Below are 23,507 nucleotides of genomic sequence, written 5' to 3' on the forward strand. Positions count from 1 at the left end.
TCTTTTCAACAGAAAAGACATATATAAAACATAATAGATAAACATATGTACAATTCTCTTAAATATACACTATATACAAAATAAAATTAGAAAAAGTATATTTCATTTTGTATGTATATCAAAAATTCTTAAATTATAAAATATTAAAATAACATTGGTTTGACTTTGAAACAGAACTGCAATAATCTTTCATGTTTTACTAATAAAAAGTCCTTCATAATAGACACAATACATTCCCATATTTGACTATATATCTATATATATATAGAATAATAAATGGGCAGGCAGCATTTTCCATTGACAAATGCAAAAAGATGTCCTGGATCACAGTTTCTCAAACAGAATTTGTTAAAGCCAGAACTGTGAGAATGGACAACTGCCTTCAGATCAATGCTCCACACTTTTGTCATCTGTAATGTATACTGTACTAGGCTGGTGTTCTACTCATTAAAATAGGCTCCTCTGCAAATGTTGGTCATATGGAGGAGACACAAGGCCGATGCAGAGAACAGCAGTGACCTGAAGCAAAACAGCCCTGCCAGGCTAGGGGTGAACTGTCACGATTACTCTGCCACCTGGATTCACTGCTTATTGCAGAGGAAAACCGCACACATTACAATATAGATCCTGCGGAGAATTCTTCAGCACTGGTTCAAAAGGTCCTGCCTTTTCTCATTCCACCTGCTCCCATCCCATCCCACCCACCCCATCTTCAGTACTTGGCATGCAGATATTTATCAGGATGACTTCGCCATTGAAAATAGTGCAAAGATTTCGCAGCTTTCAGAGAGATGTCAGCAGGCATTCTTCATTATCCAGACGCCAGGTACAAAAGTTTTTTTAATTCATGTACACACACACACACACACACACACACACACACACTTTTAAAAAAAACACAGTAAGAGGTTATCCATTCCAAAACAAAAAGAGCAGCATGAATAAATATTAAATACAGGAATATAAACCCCGTAATGTCCATTAAATCTGTAAACATTCAGAGACAGGAAGCTTGAACATCTACACCTGAGGAGATGGAGTTCATACCTGCAAAAGAGGAGGAAAGGATAAAGTGATTAGACTATGCAATGCCAGCTTTTTGCAAGTCTCGCTAGAGATTCTTGCTTGACCTCATTTCTCTTACCTCAAAGTCCAGGAGCAGCTGAAGACTTACCTCAGTTGCAAATATGCAAGGTTCCACTCGTTCAGACATAATATACATTGGATGGTACAATCCCTCCTTCGGAAATGGTATTGACGGTTTGGAGGATGTCAGGCATTCAGATTTCTTACTAAAATGGAGAAATTGAGAAAAGGGATTGGAAAAGATGGAGACATTAGATTTCTGCTGGCTGCGACTGTAGAAATCCTTCGACATTATAAGCATCAGGAATAATGCTGGAGAGTATTTAAGTGCAGCACTCACTTTACAACGTTCTTCCGAGAAGCCTCCTGTTCCTTCAGTTCCCCAGCCAGATTGTAATCCATTGGATGAAGTTTCTGTTTGCAGTTAAACTTATCACTCAAACAATCACTGCTGAGTTCAGCATCTTTGTTGGAGACCTTGAACTGTCCAGTGGAGATGATGAAGGCTTCCTTCTCCTTCTGGTAATCCGACAAGTTGTTGATGGTCTCCAGATCATTGCGCACAGCATTCTGACTCTCCTGGCTTTTCCGGAGATGCTTCAGTATCACCAAGGCAGCAAACACCACCAGGGTGAGGGTGACAAGGCCCAAAGCAAAAGAGATGGCAAGGGCCACGGGGAACGGGTTCTCCACATCAGACGGGCTAGTGGGCTTCACACGAAACTCACAGTTGGAGCCCATAAATCCAGCTGGGCATTTGCATACATGGCCAGTGTAGTGCGTGTAACAGACACCTTTATTTCTGCATGGGTTGCTGCTACAGGCATCCATGCGAATGCTGCAGTCCTTCCCACCGTAGCCAAGAGTGCAGGTACAACTGAAGGAGTTGACGCCATCAATACAGGTGCCACCATTGGCACATGGGTTCTTGGCACAATCGTCCATGTTGATCTTGCACCTCGGGCCAGTGAACCCTGTCCGGCAACGGCAGATGATACTCCGGCCGATGTCCGAGCAGTATCCTTTTTAACAGGAAGCGTGAGTTAGAGCAACAAAAACACAAAGCAGGTAGAGATGGATATGTGAAAGGGTATAGAGTAGGAATGGGGGAAACAAATGATCGATTCCAGCACTTACCATTCGCGCATGGATTATTGGTACAACGATCAATCTTCTTCTCGCAGTTGGAACCAGTGAAGCCAACTGGGCAATGGCAGCTATAGCCCCCACGTGATTTCTCCGTGCAGGAGCCACCATTAAAACACGGTGCATCAGCACATGTCATAGCACTAATCCCACAGTTCTTGCCATAGAATCCTTGGGGGCAGGTGCAAGTATAATTGTTCTCTAGGTCCTACAAGATTTCCATAAACAGAGAGAGAGAATATAACTAAACCATTCATTTCAAAATGCAATATATTTGGGCAGGTGATTTCATTCCAATTCAGCACTTGGGGAAAGAACGAGGCAGGAAGCCATTTGATTCATGTTTAACTCAAGGATGCAAAGTGACCTTACTAGAAACAGCAATTGAGCAGGTTGGGGTGCTGGTACCATCAGCTGTGGCATAGTTTGGCACAACACAAAACTGCCACCTTTTGTCAATCTCAAGCTTCCACCATATGACTCATTGGCAAAGTCATTTGTAGGAAGACAGAGCCAATAGGACTTAAAAGGTCCTGAGTACAATTGTGGGTTAGTGCTGAATTATTTGATTGATCGTTAGAAATACTAATACAGCAGAGTGAGAACTGGAGGGGACATTAGAAGAAGGAAAGATCATTTATGTTTATAGAAGGCAGAAGAGAGGATTGGAAATGGTTGTGTCCCAGTGATACTCCAGGTCAGGGCTCACAGGGAGTTGGCGATGAAATTCAAAGTGTAGTCTTATGTACATGCTTAGAAAAGAAAGATCCAGAATTTCAATATAAATAGGAAACAAAGGAGATATTTCTCAATGTCTAGGCAGAGAACAGAGACCCAAAACATGCATCAACCACATGCTATACATTACCTGGTATCTTTAAGTCACGTAATCAACAACCTGTGGCCCTTTAATTGATCACAGATCCTTAGGTCAAGGTATAGCCAAATGGGAGCTATTACCCTTCCTGTATCATAACTGACTAGGATCCTTCCCTAACTATACCAAACCTTGGAGGACATCGATCATTCCTGAGCCTGATCTGGGGTTATTTAACCCTTCCTGTAAACAATCTGGGATCATTAACCCTTCTTGTACTGTTCATGTTGTGCAATCATTAACACTCACTGTACCTAATATGGAGCCTTTAAATCTTTCTCTACCCACTGCCGGGTCATTAATCCTTCCTATGCCTGACTTAGGGTCGGCAACACTGCCTCTACTTGACGTGGGTTGCTAACCCTTCCTGTGCCTGATCCGGCATCATTACTCTTTCCTATGCCCAATTCATGATCATTGACTCTTCCTGTACCCAACGAGAGCTCATTAACCCTTCCTGTGCCTGATCCAGGCCTATTCGCCTTCCTTGTGTCTGATTTGGGATTATTAAGACAGTCTGTACCCAAACCAGGAATCATTAATCCACCCTGCACCCGATCCAAGTTCATCAACCCTGCCTGTATTTGACCCGAGATGCTTAACTCAGTCTCGTCCTTGCAATGGTTGTTGTGGACAATTGATGCCTACAGCAGGATCATATCCGCTTCCCATCAGCAATGTTCGTCATCTTGGCAGCCAAAAAAAGGAAAATCAGCAGATCTAAAAAGATTTTTGTTAATAAGGGACCTGTGATCAGAAAGCTACAGCATGTTAAACATTCAGTAGACTTTATCACACTGATCACTGATTTTGAATGTTAGCTTCCCATGAATATATGTTTGCGTGAGGAGAGTGAGCAGGAATTTTTAAAATATAATTTACAAATCTCAATGAATTAGACATCGAAGAATAAAGTCTGATGTTTCGATTAGAAACCACACAAACATTTTACTAAGCCATGGAGAACAATAGTTGAGTCACTGCTGAATTAAGCGATGATTCCCACGTCAAAAATAAGATCAGTAAAATTAGTCTCAACCTCTAAAATAGGGGTGTTGTCAAAAAAATAAAGTTCCTAATCTAGATTCTATTTAGACGTTGCTGCTGAAAAATGCCACCAAATGCAGATGTTTATGCTTGGCTGTGATGAACTAAATGGTTGATGGGCACAGAATGTATCAAGCTGAAACATGGAGGATAGTTATTTGGGTGAAGTATGGAAAGGGGCTGCTCATGACTTTAACTACATACTTTTATTTCCCTCTTTTCTCAACAGCCAAGAGACACAGTAGAGAAAATAGAGAAATTAAAGTGTGCAGTTAAACAAAGTTAGTAAATAGCATTGCTCTGCATTTGTATTTATGGTGGCCCAGCAATGACTGTTTTTTTGTTCCCTTCAATCCAAATATCACATCTGTAATCATGATAGGCAGATAATAATGATATTGCACTAAACTGGAGTGTAACTAAGAAAGATCAGTGTATGGTGGCAAAGTCGTGGTTCCAGGCCTGGTAAATCATAAACCTGGAGAGATAAATTCAAATCTCACTAGGGCATTTGGGGAATTTAAATTCAATTAATTAAGTGAATCTGGAATCAAAGCCTATTGTCAATTAATGAACATACAACTAGTCTATTGTAAAAATTCAAGCAAAATACTGCAGGTGATGGAAACCAGAAATAAAATCAAAGTGTTGTCGAGATTTGGAGATCTGGTAGCATTGGTGGACACAGAAAAGAGAACTAATGTTGCAGTTAATGGAACTAAAGAGAGAGGTGGAAATATATGAAACCCGTCAGGTTTCCAACTCTAGTACCAAGGAAGAGTCATTTAGATTTAACTGTTAACTCTTTCTCTACACTGACGCTGCTGGGACTGCTAAGCTTCTCCAGCGCTTTCTGTCACAAAAATTAACCTGGTTCATTGTGAAAGGATAGCTGCCGTCTTTACCCAGTCTTTGCCCTTTAACTTGCCCTCTGAAATGACCTGTCAAGACACTGTCATATTTAATTGCTACAACATTATAGTGTAGCTTTATTACTATGTAAATCATCAAAAGACCAAGGCATCACATTCAGACGTGACAAAGGCGTAGCATGTCCAGTCAACGCTGCATCATCCTCCTTATTACCAGAATAGGTCATAGAATGCCTACAGTAAATTAGTTTCTTAAGTCTGTTCTGGCTCTCTATGAGAGATCAGCTGCTTACATTACCTTTTCAGAGTCCTGCTGTTTGTTTTTATTGAGATAATGATCTAATTCTCTTTTAAAAGCCATAATTGAATCTGCCTTCAGCACACTCTCGGGTAATGCATCCTAACAACACACTGTGGAGAAAGAAATTCCAGTCACTTTTGGCTTTTTTGCCGTTAACCTTCAATTGTTGTCTTTTAGTTGTCAATCCTTCAGTATTTCTCTATTCTGTACACCTAATAATTTTGAACACCTCTGTCAAATCTCCTCAAACTTTTCCAAAGGGAAAAACCTCAAGTTCTCCAATCTATCAAAGTAACTGAAGTCCCTCATCACTGGAACCATCTTTCTGCACCCTTGCTAATGCCTTTAAAATCATCCAAAAGTGTGGTGCCAAAAACTAGACATAATACCACAGTTGAGGCTGATACAGTGTTCAGTACAGGTTCATAGTGACTTTGTTTATAAATGTAAATAATGTCTCTAATTCATTAGTGATTCCTAACTGCTTTTTCAACTTGACTTGCTTTTTTCAATGATTGGTACAATATGTTCCCAAGATCCCACTCTTCCTCTTGTTAGAATTCTCCTTTATTCCAAATATTTGCCCATTCTGCCACTTTGTTTAAATCAGTGCACCAATCTCTTCACAGTTCACAATGCTTCCACGTTTTGTGTCATCAGAAAATTCTGAAACTGTGCTCTGCACACCCAAGACAAGATTGTTAACATAGATCGAATACAGACCTAAGCCAAACTTCTGCAAGCTGTCCTACAGACCAGTCAAGCAACAGCCGAATAGTCATGCTCTCAGAATCATTGAGAACTACAACACAGAAAACAGCCCTTTGGCCCTTCAAATCTGTGCCAGTCAAAAATGACCACCTGACTATTATAATCCCATAGCGGTCACCCATTCCCTTTCTGCCTGCACTCTTTACCTGTGGTAAGACTACCTCACTATCAGCAATGCTTACCACAAAGCACTTGACATCACTATCCTTGGGTTTGCTCTGTCTACACAAGAGGTGATGACAGTGGTATGCAGTCTGGTGATCCAAGAGTGACCGTCTTGACATCAAAACAGCATTTGACCAAGTATGATATCTGGAGGCCCTAGAAAAATCTGGGGTGGGGAGAATCTCTCCACTGGTTGGCACAATGTCTAGCACAAAGGAAGATGATTGTTGTTGTTTTCAAAGATTATAAGGACACCTCTGCAAGAGTTCTTCAGGATTGTGTTCTAGCCAACCATTTTCACCTATTCAACAATGGTCTTCCACTCCCTGACACTGAAGCAGCCTATGTACAGAAGCAGCAAGACTAAGACAACATTCAAGAATGGGCTGATAAATAGCAAGCAACATTTGTGCCCACAGTGCCCGTCAATGATTATCTCCAATAAGGCATGCATTGTGGTAGGTCAAGAAAGCAGCTCACCACCACCTCCTCAGGGGCAAGTAGTGATAGGCAATAAATGCAGATTGAGCTAGTCACATCCATATTCCACAAGTGAAAAATTAGAAAAGACAGTCTTGTAATCAGCATTCTTTGATATTCAATGGCATGATTGTAGTTGAATTGTCTGTCAACAACATCCTGGGAGTCACTGATCAGAAGCTTAACTGAACCAGCTGTATGGTTACTACAGAAATAAGAGTCATACAGTATGGAAATGGACTCTTCAATCCAACAAGTCCATGCTGAACATAATCCTAAATTAAACTAGTCCCACCTCCCTTCTTTGGGCCATATCCCTCAAAACCTTTCCTATTCATGTATCCACCCAGATCCACCACTTCCTCAGGAAGCTCATTCCACATGCGAAACACCCTCTATGTAAAAAGAAAGCCTCCTGCATTTTTAAAAATCTCTCCTCTGACCTTAAAAATGTGCCCCGCACCACGTCTTGAAATTCCCCGTCTTAGGTAAAAGGACAACTACCATCGATTATCTATACCTCTCACTGTTTTATACACTTCTGTCAGGTCACTTCTCAACCTGCTACGCTCCAGTGAAAAAGTCCCAGCTTATCCAGCCTTTTGTTATAACTCAAATCTTCCATTCCCAGCAACATCCTGATAAATTTCTTCTGAACTCTCTCCAGCTTGATAGTATCCTTCCTATAACTGGGCAACCAGAACTGGACAGAGTATTCAGAAGAGCCTCATCAGTACAACCTCAACATAATGTCCCAACTCCTAGACTCAGAGGACTGAGCAATGAATGCAAGTGTGCCAAATGCCTTTTTAACCATCCTGTCCATATGTAACACAAGCTTCAAAGAATTATGTCCCTGTGCTCTGCAACATTTCCCAAGGCCCTACCATTAATTATATAAGCCCTACCCTTGTTTGTTGTACAAAAATACAATACCTTGCATTTATGCAGATTGAACGCCATCTGCCATTTTTCAACCCATTGTCCCAGTTGATCAAGATCCATTGTAATCTTAGAAAACGTTCTTCACTGCCTACAATGCCACCAATGTTGATGGAATCCGCAAACTTACTAACGATGTCTTCTGTATCCTCATCCAAATCATTTATATATGTGTGAAACAAAAGGGGAGCCAGAACTGATCTCTATAGAACACCACTGGTGGCAGGACTCCAGTCTGAAAAGCAAAACTCCACCATTACTCTGTCTTCTGCATTGAGTCAATCACACATCCAATTGGCAAGTTCACCCTGAATCCCATATGACCTAACTTTACTAATTATCCTACCATGTAGAACCTTGTCAAAGGCTTTATTAAAATCCAAGTGAACAACGTATACTGTTCTGCCATCACTCTTTTTGGTAATTGCCTCAAACAGTTCAATCAAGTTTGAGAGACATGATTTTCCTTACACAAAACCATGCTGACAATCCCTAATCATTTTTTTGCCTCTTTGAATGTCCATAAATCCTATATTTTATGATCACCTCCAACAATTTACCCACAACTGAAGTCAGATGTCCAGGCATAGTAGGAACTGATGCTGGAGAATCTGAGATAACACAGTGTGAAGCTGGATGAACGCAGCAGGCCAAGCAGCATCAGAGGAGCAGGAAAGTTTGACGTTTCAGGTCGAGACCCTTCTTAAGGGTCTCGACCTGAAACGTCAAACTTTCCTGCTCCTCTGATGCTGCTTGGCCTGCTGTATTCATCCAGCTTCACACCGTGTTATCTCAGATGTCCAGGCCGATGGTTCTGATTTCTCCTTACAACCTTTATTAAATAAAGGTACAACATTAGCCACCCTCCAGTTATCAGACACCTCACCCATAGTTATAGATGATGCACATATTTCTGCAAGGGATCTTGTAATTTCCTCCCTTCTCAACATTTGGGGTACATTAGATCAGGTGCTGGAGATATATCCAACTTTGTATTCTAAGATCTTACAAACTCCTCTTCTGTAATGTGAACTATTTTTAAAACAAAGTTTATTTCTCTGCCTTCTCTAGACTCCATTTCTTTCTTCACTGTAAAAACTGATGCAAAATAGTCATTTAGTAGCTCTCCCATCTCCTCGGGATCAACAAAGATGACATCCTTGGTCATTAAGAGGCCCAACCCCCTCTAGTTACCCTCTTGTCCTTAATATATTTGTACAATCTTTGGATTATCTTTGACTTTATCTGCCAATACTAACTCATAATCCCCTATTTGCCTTCCTGATTTCTCTTGAGAATGCCTCTATGCTCTTTATATTCATTAAGAGATTCAATTGAACCAAGTTGTCCATATCTTTTAAAAAATATATTTATTCTTGACTAGAACGCAACATCTTTATTCATCCATTGTTCTTTAATCCTACCAGTCTTACCCTTCACTCTGACAGAGTAAAATACCTCTGAACTTTCACCATCACACTCATGAATGCCTCCCACTTGTCTGACGTCCTTTTTACCTGCTCCAGCTAACTTTTGAAAGTTCTTGTCTCACCATTAAAATTTGCCTTACTACAATTAAAACCTATAACTTTTATGGAAGGCTTATCCCTTTCCATAACCATTTTGACAGAATTATGATCACTAGACCCAAAGTGTTCCCCACTTTTACTTCACTCACCTGCCCTGCCTTATTGCCCAAAAGAGAGCCTAGTTTAATTCCTTTTCTAGTAAGAGCATCCATATATTAATTTTAAAAAATTATCTTGAGCATATTTGACAAATCCTTTACCATCCAAACCTTTAACACTATGGTGAGTCCCAGTCAATGTTTGGAAAATAAAAATCCCCCACTATTACAACCTTGTTGTACTTACTAATATCGGAGATCTCCCTACATACTTGTTTCTCAATTTCTGTCTTACTACTGGGGGGCTACAGTGCGATTCCATCACAGTGATCTTTCCTTTCTTATTTGTAACTTCTACCCATATACTTTCACTGAACGATTTTTTTCCAGAGATGTCTTCTCTAGTTAGAGCAGTAATGTATTCCTTAACCAAAAGCACCAGCCCCACCCCCTCCTTTCTTGCCTCTTTTTCTATCCTTCCTATAGCATCAAAACCCAGAACACTGGGCTGTAAGTCTTGTCCATTTCTCAGCCAAGTTTCTGTATTAGCTATGACACTCCAATCCCCTGTTCTTAAACAGGCCCTGAGTTCATCAGCCTTACCAATAAGACCCCTTGCATTGAAATAAATGCAGTTTAGTTCTTCAGAGTTACTACAGTCTAACACTGTCTTGTCATTTTTTTTCTAATTTATGTGTTGTCTTCACATTGAGAGCTTAACCCATCAATCCTTCCATTTACACTGCCACTCTGAATTCCTCCATTTCCCTTCTTTATCGGTATAAAGTCTCCCACAATAGAATGAGCAAATCTCCCTTTATTGGTTCCTCTCCAGTTTAGGTTAGACCCATCCTTTTCAACAGGTCTTTTCTATCCCAAAAGACATTCCAATTGTCCAAAATCCTGAATCCCTGGACAATACACCAGCTCTTCAATTATTGATTTATCTCCTTTAACCTTTTGTTCCTTCCCTTGAGTTTGGTATTGGGAGTAAACCTGAAATTAATACTTAAGGTTTTATTTTTTAATCTTCTACCTAACCTCTTAAATTCACTCTGTACTGCTTTAATCCTTTCCTTAACAATGTCATTCCTGTCAGTGTACAGTAATTTCTGACTTCTCAACCTCAACTGTAACAATATACTTAAAACATTTAGAAATGTCCTTAACCCTAGCACCAGGAAAGCAACAAACCATCCTAAATTTACGCTCACTGCCACAGAGTAGTCTGTCTGTGCACCTGATGAGAGAGTCTCCTATAACAATAATTCTATTAAATCTTGCCAACACTGCCTAACATAAGAATCATTCCAAGTGTCCAGCTGGGTGGCACAGAGGCTCAGTGGTTAGCACTGCTACACCAGGGACCCAGGTTTAATTTTGCCCTCAGGCAATTGTCTGTATTCTTCCGTAGATTATTCTATTCTAACTGACTGGCCTTTCCATTTTCCTCAGAGAGACTATCCCCTTCAACTGTTCCAAAAACTGAATATCTATTTGATAGAGGGATATCCAGCAGAGACTTTAAAACCACTTTCTTAACTTTCCTGACAATAACCCATCTATCTGACTGATCCAGCTGGGTAATAACTCTAAATCTTCTAGCTGTTTCACTCTGTACCTTTACATATGGCTTTAATAGTATTAAGAATAAAAAGAAAGGATTTTTCAATATCACATTATATATAAATAAGCTACATTTCACTTCCTGGAGAAAATAATGTTAAATTGGAAAAAACATTTTAAAAATATACATATCAAACCTATAAAAATTAAATAAAATCATCCATTAAATTATTTAACTGAATATAGACAATTCCTCTTCAATAAATTTCTTGAAAAAATCTTCTTTAGAGCTGACCACATGTGGAAATCCCCAGAAGGAAAGCTCAACTCCTTATTTAAAAAAGACTGTTCACTTCTTTTCAAAAAATCCTTTGCAATGTAAAAAACCTCTAAAAACACAGACATTTAATTTCTGAATTAAGAATGAAAAAACCTAAGCCATTCACTGCAGACCCTTTAAAAAATAATTTATTAAAAAGTCCATTTGAAAAATGAGATTTTTTTCATTTTGTTTTGCTTTTTTTTAATGCTAATAAAGAGGCAAAATGGAAAAAAGTCTTATTATTAAACTATAATGGCTATGATAAATGTAAAAAGTATAATAAATCTTTAATTAAGCCTGCAATCCCAGGAGCAGCTGCAAGATCCATGCTGCTCCTACTTACTGATTGAGGCTTTGAATTCTGGAATAAGTGACTCACCTGATACCTCCCCAAAGATGTTCTCAAGTTGGGAGTGTAATAGAATACTCCTCACTTGTCAGGATGAAAATAGCTCCAATAAAACTCAAGAATCTGAGCATTATCCATGACTTGGCGTCCCACTTGATCAGCACCCCATCCACTACCTTAAACGGTCACTTGCTCAACCATTGGGCATAGTGGTAGTTGTGTGGACATCTACAAGGTGCACTCATTAACCTCCTTTGACAGCATATTTCACCCCCATTATCCAAAGCACTAATTAGAGATGGCAGTAAATGCTGAACCACCCAGCAACACGTAAATTCCATAAAGGATTAAAAGACAATAAAATTCACTTTTACTTCTGGAAGTTCAACTTGTTGACCAGTACTTCAGTGCATCAACCTGTAAAGTACAAGTTTGATCTTCCATTGCCATGGAGTTCCTGATCTAAATCACAAAGAACAAAGGTACAGATAAAAAATACTTCTCTGAAAGGAATAGTGATGAACTAGATAAATGGCAGACTGTTCTCCTGAGGCACTTACTGAGCTTGCAGAGGCATCGGCCTGAACCATGGAAATAGTGTCAGACTAGCTAGTTGTGAGGAATCTGCATAGGGGCAGAATGAGCTTCAGGCCCATCACAGAATATGCACAGCACAGAAAGAGGCCTTTCAGCCTATCAAATCTCCACCAACGCTCCTAAGAATGTTCCAAACAGTCACCCCTCTACTGCATCCCTAATATCCAACATGGGGTTTTTACAATTGCTAACACACCTAACCCACACATCCCTAGATACTGTAGGTCAATTTTTAGCATGGCCCAATCCACCTAAGCTGCCATTCCCCATCCACAACCTTCGATTTCCAACTCCCCCAGATTTGCTGCAAATCTCCAACAGTGGCACCTATGGTGAGGAAGTGGCCTTAAATGAGGGCTAGGTCTGTAGGCAAGTACTAAGATTGCTCCATCCCAGATGGAAACATTAAAAGTGGTGAATCCGACATACTGTTCTGACTCATCTAGCATATTTGGAGCTCCAGTACAGCCACTTCATTCATCCCCAAGTACCACATTTTTTTCCTTCTGGAATGAAAGATTGCCAGGAAGATAAAAGTGCACAACAAAAGACAGATTACAGCAACAATGTATCTCTTCATTACTTCTACAACAATTAGCACCATATGGCAGTTTTAGCCTCCACAAAACTTTCAAGGATGTTACATGGTTGGCACGAAAAGAAAATAGAGAGCATCCTATGAAGGAGACAATTTAGCAGTGACCATGAGCATAGTTCAACAACTGAGTTTTGGAGAAGACAAAGCTAGAAAAATAGAAGGGAACTCCAGAGAGTGTGCATTAACCAGCTGTGGTCGTGACTGCTAATGGAAGCAGACAGGGACAGGCAGTATACAAATAGTTAGGAAATAAGCAGAATTGGCAAGTTGCTTGAGCATTAAAGGTGGTTACACAGAGCGGGGTATGACATCTTAGAAAAATTCAGAAAGATGTTTATGTCCGTGGAAGACAGGTATAAATGTAGGTTAGTGGGAACAAGGAAGTTGTGCGAAGCATTGTGTAATATAGGATTGGGTAGCACAGTTTTGGATAAATGGAAGGGAAAGAGTATGTGTGGGGAGTCTAAGGCAACATTGGAGTTGATGAATCTGGAGTTGCAAAGGGATAAATGAGGATTTTGAGTGAAATTAAGAGTAGGAGTGAACCATGCAGTATCTCTGGCTTGTACTGCCATTCAGTAGGCATCTGATAACTCATCTAATTATGGTCTCAACTCAGTATTCCTGCTGACCCTGATAACCCTTTGAGTTCCTCAATAGTCAAGGATTTATTAATCCCTGCCTTACAAGTATTCAGTGATCCTGCCTCTCTGGGGAAGGGAGTCCCCCAAGAGATAACTGGATAAAGGGGGAATGTGAATGCTGAGAATTATGAAGAAAAGAGTAAGGTAAGTGTAGTAATAAGATGAAATGTCTCAGAGTCAACCTTAGGTCTGTCCTAAAGACACTTCAGATGCCGGAATGATCACGTATTACATATTCAAAACCAGTTAATCATCAGTTGTACAACCCAGGCAGTTGTAAAACTTCTGGTGAGTGTGGAGTCAAATAGATGCCAGACCAGCCGGTAATAGTGAGTTCCCTTCCCTGAAAGCCAATAGTCAATCAAACAGATTCTTATGGCAATCCAATAGTTTTCCCATGAAGTCGGTATCAGGTCTGAGGTCAAAACCACAGGGCTGCTAGCCATCACCAACATCACTAGGTACAGGGAGATTTCCTTGCCCAATCATTGTGTAGTTAACCTCAGCTGAAAGTTGAGTGAGCACAGGAACAAGCTCAGGATATTGTTCACCCCTTGAGCTAGGTACTTGCCAACATTCGCCTTCCTGGCACAAGGTGCTAAGTTTGTGGAATTAACTTTGCTCATGGTAAAGTCAAAAGCACTTAAAATTAAAATCTTAAAATTAGAACAATACAATTTAAACCCAAAATTAGGAAGCACTTTTATTTATGCAGAAGGTGTTAGATATCTTCAAAGAGCTAGAAGTCAATTGGGGCTTTCAGGACTGAGTTTGATAGACTTTTGTTGCCTAAAAATATTGACAGATATTAAGGGGAAGTGAGATTGAGATTCAGATCTCTTGGGATCTAATTGAAAGGCAGAGCAGCCTCCATAAATGGACTGGTCTATTTCTATACTTTTACTTAATTCTTTCATATTATGTGGGCATAGCTAGCAAGACTAGCATTTATTCCCCTGGATCTGAGTGGGTCACTGGACTATATCTGTGGACATTTAGGAGTCAACCACATCACAGTTGGTCTGGAGTCACATGTCAGCCAGATCAGATAAGTGTGGTAGATTTCTTTCTCTAAAGGACATTAGTGAAACAGATGGTTTTTAACAACAATCAACAAATGGTTTCATGGCCACCATTACTAATATTGGCTTTCAATTTCAGATTTGCTAATTTATTAATTTTTGCATTATTACATAGAATCAAGGAAAATAGGAGTAGGAGTAGCCCCGTTTGGCACATCGAGTCTTCTGCACCATTCAGTGTGATCGTAACTGTACCTATGGACCCCAAGTGCAGGATAGGCCGAGAGTAAATGTGAGAAAATAATTGAAAAAGTATCACAAATGGTAATTGGGGATCAAAGCAAAGTCGATTTTTCATGAAAAATAATTAGTTAATTGTGTCTCAAGGGTGACGTTTTATATCTTACTGTTGTCTGCAATTTGGCAGTGTGGTGGTTGTGTTTTTGGATGAATGATCTAGAGGCATGAACTAGAAATAACAAGTTAAAATCCCACCACAACATCTTGAGAATTAATTTCAGTTAATGCAACAAACAGCTAGAATCAGTAATGATAACCATAATATTACTGGACTGTCATACAGACTCATCAGGTTTATTAATGTCCTTTTGGAAATGAAATCTGCCTAACACTGTCTGACCTACAGGTGAATTTACACCAACATGGAATTCTTAACTGCCCTCTGCAATGGCCTAGAAAATAATTTTGTCATATTCAAGGTGATTCACCATTATCTGTTGAGGGCATTTAGGAATGGGCAACAGATATTGGGGTTGTGGAGTTGAAGTCACAATCAGATCAGCCGTGATTTTATCAAATGGCAGCACAGGCTCAAGGGGCCAAATGGCTTGCTCTTGCTTCTAAATCACAGGCTCATGTGTATGTGCAGATCTCATTAATAATGGCAACTTGCACCTGTATAGTGTCGTTAATGCAAAGAATGACCCAATATGCTTCACAGTTGCAGGTTCAGATATAAAATGGCACCAAGCCAAAGAAAGGGACAGCAGTGGGACAACAAGGAGGAGAGACCACAATTTTGGTTGATCTCAAGCAACAACTTACCGAGATGAACAAAAGGTGGAGAAGTTTAGGGAAGGAATTCTACAGCTTACAAAATGTCATAGCCAGCAATAGTGAGGCAAAGAAAGGGGCCCATGCAGAAAAGGCCGGAGTCAGGAGAGTGTACTGTTCCTAAAAGGTTGCACGACTGTAGGTGATTCTGTGAACTGGGGAGTTGTGAATGGATTTGAATTTGTGAATGACACCTTTCAATTGCATGCATCTTTGAACCAGGAGAAATGTAGATCAGTGAGAACAGGGTTGCATGGAACTTGGTAAAAGGAACGGTACAGAGAAACAGAGGATAAGCTAATGAGCCTCTAAAGCCTATTCTGCCCAGTTTGAAGAGATCATGGCTGATCTGTCACCTAACTTCACAACGCATTTTTGCCACTTATCCCTACATTCCTTAAATTAACACAAACTATCACCCTTTGATTTAAAATTGACAGTTGATCAAGAATTAATTGACATTTGTGGGAGACAGTTCCAAACAGCAACGATCATTATATGTAGAAAGTTTTCCTGACAGGTCTGGTTCTATACTAATTTTTCTGATCATGTCCTACAGTCCTAGCCTTTCCAAACAGCACAAATGGTTTCTACTCTTTCTGTTCTTCATAAGATCTTGAAAATTGCAATAAAATCAGTTGTGTCTTCTAAATTTCCAGGAGGACCACCCTGTTTGTGTAATTGCATCTCAAATTAACTTTTGAAGTTCAGATATTACCAAAAGTGGAGATACCGTTGCAAGTGTGGTGCCCAGAATGCTCTCAATTCTCCAGGTGTGGTGTACCCAAGGCTTTGCATAATGGGAGCATTAATTTTATCCTCTTGTATTCTAATCTTCTTGTATTCTAATCCCCGACAATTCCATTAAGCTTTTTCATTATTTTCAGAAGCTCTTCATGACATTTTATAATTAGCCCACCTAGACTGAATCTCAATGTTCCTCTGTCAGTTCTAGGTTTTCTAGGATCCTGTTCTCTATCATTTTTAAGGTTCAAAGTGGGCAGAGGTAGCAGAGTTTTGGATGAACTGAAGTTTAGAAATACACTGGAAAAGTTGAGCCAGGATCACAGAGGGAAATATGGGATCAGTAGCTCAGCTAGGGATCAAATAAGATGCCACTAAAGAGTTGGATCTCTGAGAAGTAGACTCCAAGTGAAGCAGTGGTCAGAGGGGGATGGAATCAGTGATGATGATAGAGTTACTGATCTTCTTGATGCCGGATGAGAAAATTTCATTGGAAAATGCAAGCACAAGAAATGTCGCTTCTGTCAAACTAAAATTGCTAGAGATAAGGAATAATTTGCTTTTTGATTATAACAGTTCATTTATTTTGTACAGTAATTTACTTTATCATCTGATCTTATCTGAGTGTTGCTGGGCAAACCAGGATTTCCAGTCAACAGTCTAGAAGAGAAAAAAGGCCATGGCTTCCCATGTAACATGCGGTCGTTAATACATCAGTCAGGAGGCCCAAGGTTTGAGTTTGAGCTCTGATCTATCTTGAGTCATCTGATTTCAGCCAGAGTGGCAACAGCAAAGCTACATGTTCATAAAGACGTACAGGCAATATGAAGTTTCTCTTCACTTTCTACAAGGACATGTTCAGTTCCACAGGTAAAAATCAAACTCTAACATTTTGGTGAAGTTTGACCATGGTCCAAGCTTGGTCCAACCTAATCTGACATCCACACACCTATTTTCAGAATACAATGCTTGAGCCAACAAGGTATGGAGCTGGACGAACACAGCAGGCCAAGCAGCATCTTAAGAGCAGGAAAGCTGACGCTTCGGGCCCATACCCTTCATCAGAAAAAGGGTTTTGGCCTGAAGCATCAGCTTTCCTGCTCCGAAGGTGCTGCTTGGCCTGCTGTGTTCATCCAGCTCCATATCTTGTTATCTCAGATTCTCCAGCATCTGCAGTTCCTATTATCTCTGATGCTTGAGTCAAGGTGGCCATGGCTAGGGTTCCCCTCATCCTACCAGGGGGGTGGATGTCAATGGTGTCACTATCCAGCTTCAATCTCCAGTCTGAATTGTTGAAGATTTACTCCGAGAGTAGTAAGGGAATGGAACGCTTTGCCTGCAACGGTTGTAGATTTGCCAACTTTAGGTACATTTAAGTCATCATTGGATGAGCATATGGACGTACATGGAATAGTGTAGGTTAGATGGGCTTCAGATCGGTATGGCAGGTCGACACAACATCAAGGGCCGAAGGGCCTGTACTGTGCTGTAATGTTGTATGTTCTATGTTCTATTAAAGTCAGACCTTCACTGATCTTAACCAACCAAAACTTCAATATGTCTTCAAGAGAGCCTATAGGACTTATTATACATAGCAATAACCTCCAGGCTTGCAGTGAGATCAATGGCAAACTGTAGGAATCCAGTACTGGAGAAAACAGACTCAAATACCAAACTATTGCAAGCCTATAAGGAATTCTATCAGACATGGTCACAGCAAAAGAAAAGATAAATCTGCATTCCTATAAACTCTCAGAATAGACCATAACACTTCACAGCAAAATGAAGTGGGAATCTAGTCCTTGTTGTAATGTAGAAAAATGTGGCAGCTAATTCGCACAAAGCAAGCTTCCACTAATTGCAATGTGATAATTAGGGTCTGTTTGTAAACAATACCGCAATATATTTGGGAGTATTAACAGGAGAGAGGAAAATATAAACAAATCAAAGGAATTGGTCATGAGGGATGAGTCAACACTGAACCAGACAGAATGACAACTCTCTCAATGGATACATACCGTGCAGCTCCCTCCATTTTTACAAGGATTGCTCTCACACTCATTGACTTCAGTCTCACAGTTGGTCCCACTGAAGCCCGGTTTGCACGTACAGGTGTAGCTGCCTTGACCAGTGTTGGTGCATGTTGCTCCATTCTTGCATGGCTTGTGGTTGGTGCAGTAGTTGAGATCTTGGTTGCAGAAGAGGCCACCCCAGCCTTCCTGGCAATTACACTGCCAAGGCTGCTGGCATGTGCCATGAAGACAACCTGGGTAACGAATACACTGATCGCAGAAACGGCCCTGCCAACCAATACGACACCTAGAGGCAAAATAAACAAAATGACTTTAGAACGTCTAACAGAAAGTTTGGGAAAGTGGGAATACTATAAAAGAAAGATTTTTTTTTAGAAATGAAAATCACCCTCACTGGTGTAAAACAACGTGAAGTAATGATGGGCATTGTTAAAACCTGTACACCTACTGGAAGATATATACTGTCTTCCAAAAAAGTTAGGGTAACTTAATTCTTATGTTGATTTGTAAACTGGATTTATAATCCAGAGAATGAATTGTAAAAGACACTGGTTAGACCTCAGCTGGAGTATTATGAACATTTCTGGGTACCACAATAAAAGAAGGATGTAAACACATTGGAGAGAGTGCAGATGTTTGTGAGAATGGTTCTAGACATGAGAAACTTCGGTTACGAAGAGAGATTGGAGAAGTTGGGATTGTTTTCCGCAGAGAGAACTCTAACAGGAGATTTGACAGAAATTTCAAAATCGTGAGGGGTCTGAACAGAATAAATTGGGGAGAAGCAAATGTGAGATGAGAGAAAACATTTTCACACAGCAAATAGTTGTGGTCTGGAATGCACATGTATGGAATTGTCATGGAGGTAGAGTCAATAAGGTAGAGTGAAAGAGAGTATTAGATATTTATTTAACAAGAAAAAGGGAAGAGAGTAGGAGAATGGCAATAAGTCATAATACTTATTCAGAGAGCCATTGCAGACAAAATGTCTCTTCCGCTCTGTAAAAGTTCTGTGATTCTGTTTTGAGAATCTGATTTCCACTTTAAACATTTGGAAATGAAAAATCAGCAAAAACGATCATGAAGTAGTCACGCAGCCAAGAAAACGAAACAAACAGTTCACCAATGTCTTTCAGGAAAGGAAATTAGCCATCCTTACCCCGATCTGGGCTCTGTGACTCCAGTCCCACACAATGCATGGTTGCCACTTTAAGTGCCCTCTGAATTTATCCAGAAAGCTACTCAGTTGTGTCAAGTTGAGGGCTACTTGGGGTAGGCTGTTAATGCTGGACTTGCCTGTGATGTCCACACCATGACTGATTTTTTTTTTAGTAAATAAAGAGAAAATTACCAATTGAATCTTAACTCACTTGCATTCCCCTGGTCTTTCACAGTATCCGTAATTATCGTTGCACTGCAGCAAACAAATCGCTGTGAAACATTTTTTTGCAGCAGGAAAGGGAGAGAGAAAAAGAAAACTTTTTAAACACAGACACGTAAATGCATTACTTGTCAAGTTCTTTGGCATTTTAAGGGCAGCTGGCTCCACCCAGACAGTGATCCTGAACAATAACACATGGTAGCTGTCTGGCTGCCTGTACGTGTAAAGACTTGGGACGCGTGTCCCTATTAAATCCACTCTCTCGCTCTCTGTGTGGACACTGAGTAACAGAGAATAATAAAAGACCTTAAACAAGGAGACACCAAAGCAAAGTCAAAGCCCCCTGCACTAACAACTGCGACTGAGGAGTGAAGTTTCTATGGCAACATATCCTTCCACTCGCGTGTTTCCCTATGCAATGAGACCCTTTCAGAAGTGCTGAAATTTATTCAAATTTTATTCCTCAGCTGCCGGCTGTCAGATGGCTTTGTGTAGCCCAACAAGAGGAGGGTTGGGTCTGTGTTAACACACTTGAGCAAGTTAACCAGGCCTACCATATGCTTGCTTTCATATCGATTCACCCCCTCCTGCACCCATTCTATCGTCGCTGCTTCCCACATACTCAGTATTAACATTTCCCAAACCAGAACAGAAAATGCTGGAGAAACTCAGCAGGTCCTAGTAGCATCTCTGGAGAGAAGAAGAAACAGATTTAACGTTTCGAGTCAGGATGACTTCTTTGGAACACGAGGAAAAGTCATAGTGGACTGAAAACATAAACCTTGTTTCTGCCGTTACCGCTGAAATTCTCCAGTATTTTCTGTTTTTACTTCAGATCTCCAGCATTCGCTGTCCATTGTTGTTATTTTCCAAACCCAACTTGGAGCTAAATTTAATATCAAATATCCCCTCCGAAGAACACTAACAGGGATGACAGTTGCAAAGAATCTGATTTCAAATGGATGAAATGAAATGTATTAAGATATTTTAATAAGTATCCAAATGCCGTTTGCAACAGTTTGAATTTTTTTGAAAAATGAAACTTTTATTGTTTGATTATATATGAGTAGCCTTTATGCTGCCAACTCAAATCCAGATTTGGGGCAAATTAGAAATATCACCCAAGGGGGCGCTCCCCTGGGGTTGGGGTCGTGGGGGCTCCGGTCTTACGTTCCGAGCAGTAGTTGCCTTTCCAGCCGGCCAGGCAGACTCTGCGGCCGCTCTCGTCGCAGCTGTAGTGCCCGAAGGTGTCGTCCCGGGGCCGGCAGTAGTCAGAGCAGCCCTCTCCGTAGTAATGCTCCTCGCAGACCACATGGTAAGAATAGCGCAGCTCACTGAGCTCGCCGGCCTGCACATCCTGAGACCAGTCCTCCCCGATGGCCAGGCGGCGGCCGGTGGCCAGGCGGCTGATCAGATTCCGGGGGTCATCTGGAGAAGGAGGGGAAAATAAAGAGAGTGAGGGAAATGTGGGTGGGATGTTGCTTAGCGAACGTTACATTGCCCACCAGCAGCAGTCCACTGGGGTTAAATACATTGCTGGCTGCTATTTTTTCAGTACACTGCGCCCTCTAGTAAAAAGATTCAGAACTGCTATTACCAATACTGGTCTCGTCGGATTCTGCATTCCAAACCTCGATAATGAGTGAGAAAGTGCCCTACAAACAGAAAGAGAAAAATGGACAACGTTGTCACTTTAGTACCGACAAGTCAGAACCAAATGTCTCTTGCACACACAAACATGTACTTCGCAGTGATTGCTAAAACTTTGCTGCATCCTCTACTCTCAACTTTACAAAGAAGTTGCGATTTGAAAACAATTTCTGAAACAAAAGCTTCTCAATCCCACATTTTTAAAAAATAGTTCCAAACATTTCTATTTTCCTGCCTAAAATAATTTCGGTTTTATTACTTTATTTGCCACCGCTTGTTTTGTTTAATAATTTGCAAGTGCTCTGCTCCGCCCCTTTAAAAGAAACAGTAGGAGCTGCTGGTGATACTTGCCGGCCATGTGAAGTGGAAGGGGATGCGGATGGGCTCGCTGTCCCGCACGGAGTCACTGCCTGGCCTCAGGACCGGGGTGGTGCCAGCGCCGTACGTGCAGGGAGGCTCCGAGGAAATGTTCACCTGGTAATGCTTGAGGCACACCCGGAAGAAGCGGCCACACGGCGGCCCCCTCTGGCAGCCCTGGGCCAACTCCGGTTGGCGGCTGCTGAACGAGTGAACTTTCAGTTCGAAAATACCTGTCGAGGAGATCTGGAAAAATAGAAGAAAAGAAAAATATCAAGTTAAAACGGAGAGCGGGAGAAGGCAGAAACGTCGGGAAGTCACACACAAAGTTGGAATCAATCAGGAGATTAGCTTACCTGGGCAAAGGGCAGCAGAGAAACGATGCAAAAGAGCAGGATTGGAACCATCCTGACTGCAAATCCCGAGCGTCAAACGATAGTAGGCAGGAGACAGGGAAATAATATCCAAAGCGTCTGGGATTTAGAGAAAATAATACACACACTGATTTTATTAAAGAATACTCCAAAGCGTCTAGAAAATGAGACTCGTCTTCTCTTCCTAATATTTTTTGCGCTTTAAAAAACTTGAAATTCCCTCTTCTTTTCGTCCTGTTGCTGACTCCGGGAACTAACATAAGCTCCTCTCTCTCTATCTCTCTGCTGTGTATGAATGAAGCTCAGTTCAGCCCTTTTCGCCTTTATATACTTCCGCAGTGTGTGAGTTTCCGTCAATCACGGTGACAAGGGGCCTCTGTGATCCCAGTCGACAAAAGCTCCTGACACCTTCAGAACGAGCAAATGGGTCCAGGAGAGAGAGCAACGAGAAAAAAGCAAGCAGTGAAGTAGCATAATGTTACATCCTAAAACTTTAACTAATGAAGCAGTTTGTTTAAATTGCTTCAGTCCAGTAACTAACATTTCACTTTATTGCATTAATTTTGTCGAAAACTATTTCACAAGCAAACAGGTTTCCATTATTATATCTTTGCACCTCAGCGTTACACGGATTTAGCAAATGCTGTACTTCAAATAATTAGCTTTTTTATTGATCATTTTTTGAGGAGATGAATTCAAGATTTTTGTTTCACAACCAATGTTTTCATCGAAATTCATTTGCTATTATCTGATAAATCGGCGGTAAATCTCGCCTCATTGAGGTTTTTGGACGAAATCTTTCAAACCACAACAAAAGGCAACTGCACCAAAAATGAACCAGATCTCAGTTATGCGCAAACTAAGATAAATCACTTGTTTATTTTAAAGAGCTTTTCTTTGACTTTTGCCTGTAATCTGTTCAAAGCTGACGCGTGTGACTCGGTTTTTTTTGTTCAGAGGGTAAGCGAGGTGGTTTAGAAAAAATCAGGTTTAATTGCTGAAACGCGTGCCCCCTGATTCCGCTCCACTGCCTGTGTGTGCGTTTTGTTGAGAGGGGAATTATTGTGGGGATACTAGGGGTATTTTGTCTCTCTCTAGAGGGAGGGAGGAGAGGGTGGGGGTTGGTAGTTTAGGTTATTATAGTGGTGCTGCCCCGAGTCAGCTGTATGTTAATCCTGAAACACCTGCCCCATCCAAGGAATAAACAGTTCTTTCTCTCTCAGCTTCCCCTCCCTCCCTCTGCCACCCTCTTCAAACCATATAGTGTGTCCGAACGTCGCCTTTAGCATCTGCGCCGATTCAACAACATTGCAACGCATCGGCCCGCACACTGGAACAAGTCTTGGTGTCAAATACCCCCGCCCCTCTTCACCTGCCTACTCCATTCGCTTCAAAAATGGTGTGGGGTGTTTTACTTTTGCAGAGGAGATGGTGTTAGACAGATCCGAATGATTTTCCTCTCCATACATAAGTGCATGGATG

General features: G+C 40.9%; 1 protein-coding gene across 1 annotated transcript; it reads right to left on the reverse strand.

Moving 5' to 3' along the window:
* Nucleotides 1-710: 710 nt before the first annotated feature.
* Nucleotides 711-22,306, reverse strand: dlc (deltaC). The gene is made up of 10 exons (XM_048522460.2): nucleotides 22,008-22,306; nucleotides 21,646-21,897; nucleotides 21,242-21,299; nucleotides 20,815-21,072; nucleotides 19,634-19,694; nucleotides 18,249-18,549; nucleotides 2,224-2,440; nucleotides 1,427-2,108; nucleotides 1,175-1,292; nucleotides 711-1,047 (listed from the first exon to the last, which is right to left on the reverse strand). Exons 1-10 carry the CDS (start codon nucleotides 22,056-22,058, stop codon nucleotides 1,042-1,044), a joined length of 2,004 nt encoding a protein of 667 aa, XP_048378417.1. The 5' UTR covers nucleotides 22,059-22,306; the 3' UTR covers nucleotides 711-1,041.
* Nucleotides 22,307-23,507: the final 1,201 nt, after the last annotated feature.

This window comes from Stegostoma tigrinum, chromosome 39, assembly GCF_030684315.1.
Source record: "Stegostoma tigrinum isolate sSteTig4 chromosome 39, sSteTig4.hap1, whole genome shotgun sequence".
Classification (NCBI taxonomy): domain Eukaryota; kingdom Metazoa; phylum Chordata; class Chondrichthyes; order Orectolobiformes; family Stegostomatidae; genus Stegostoma; species Stegostoma tigrinum.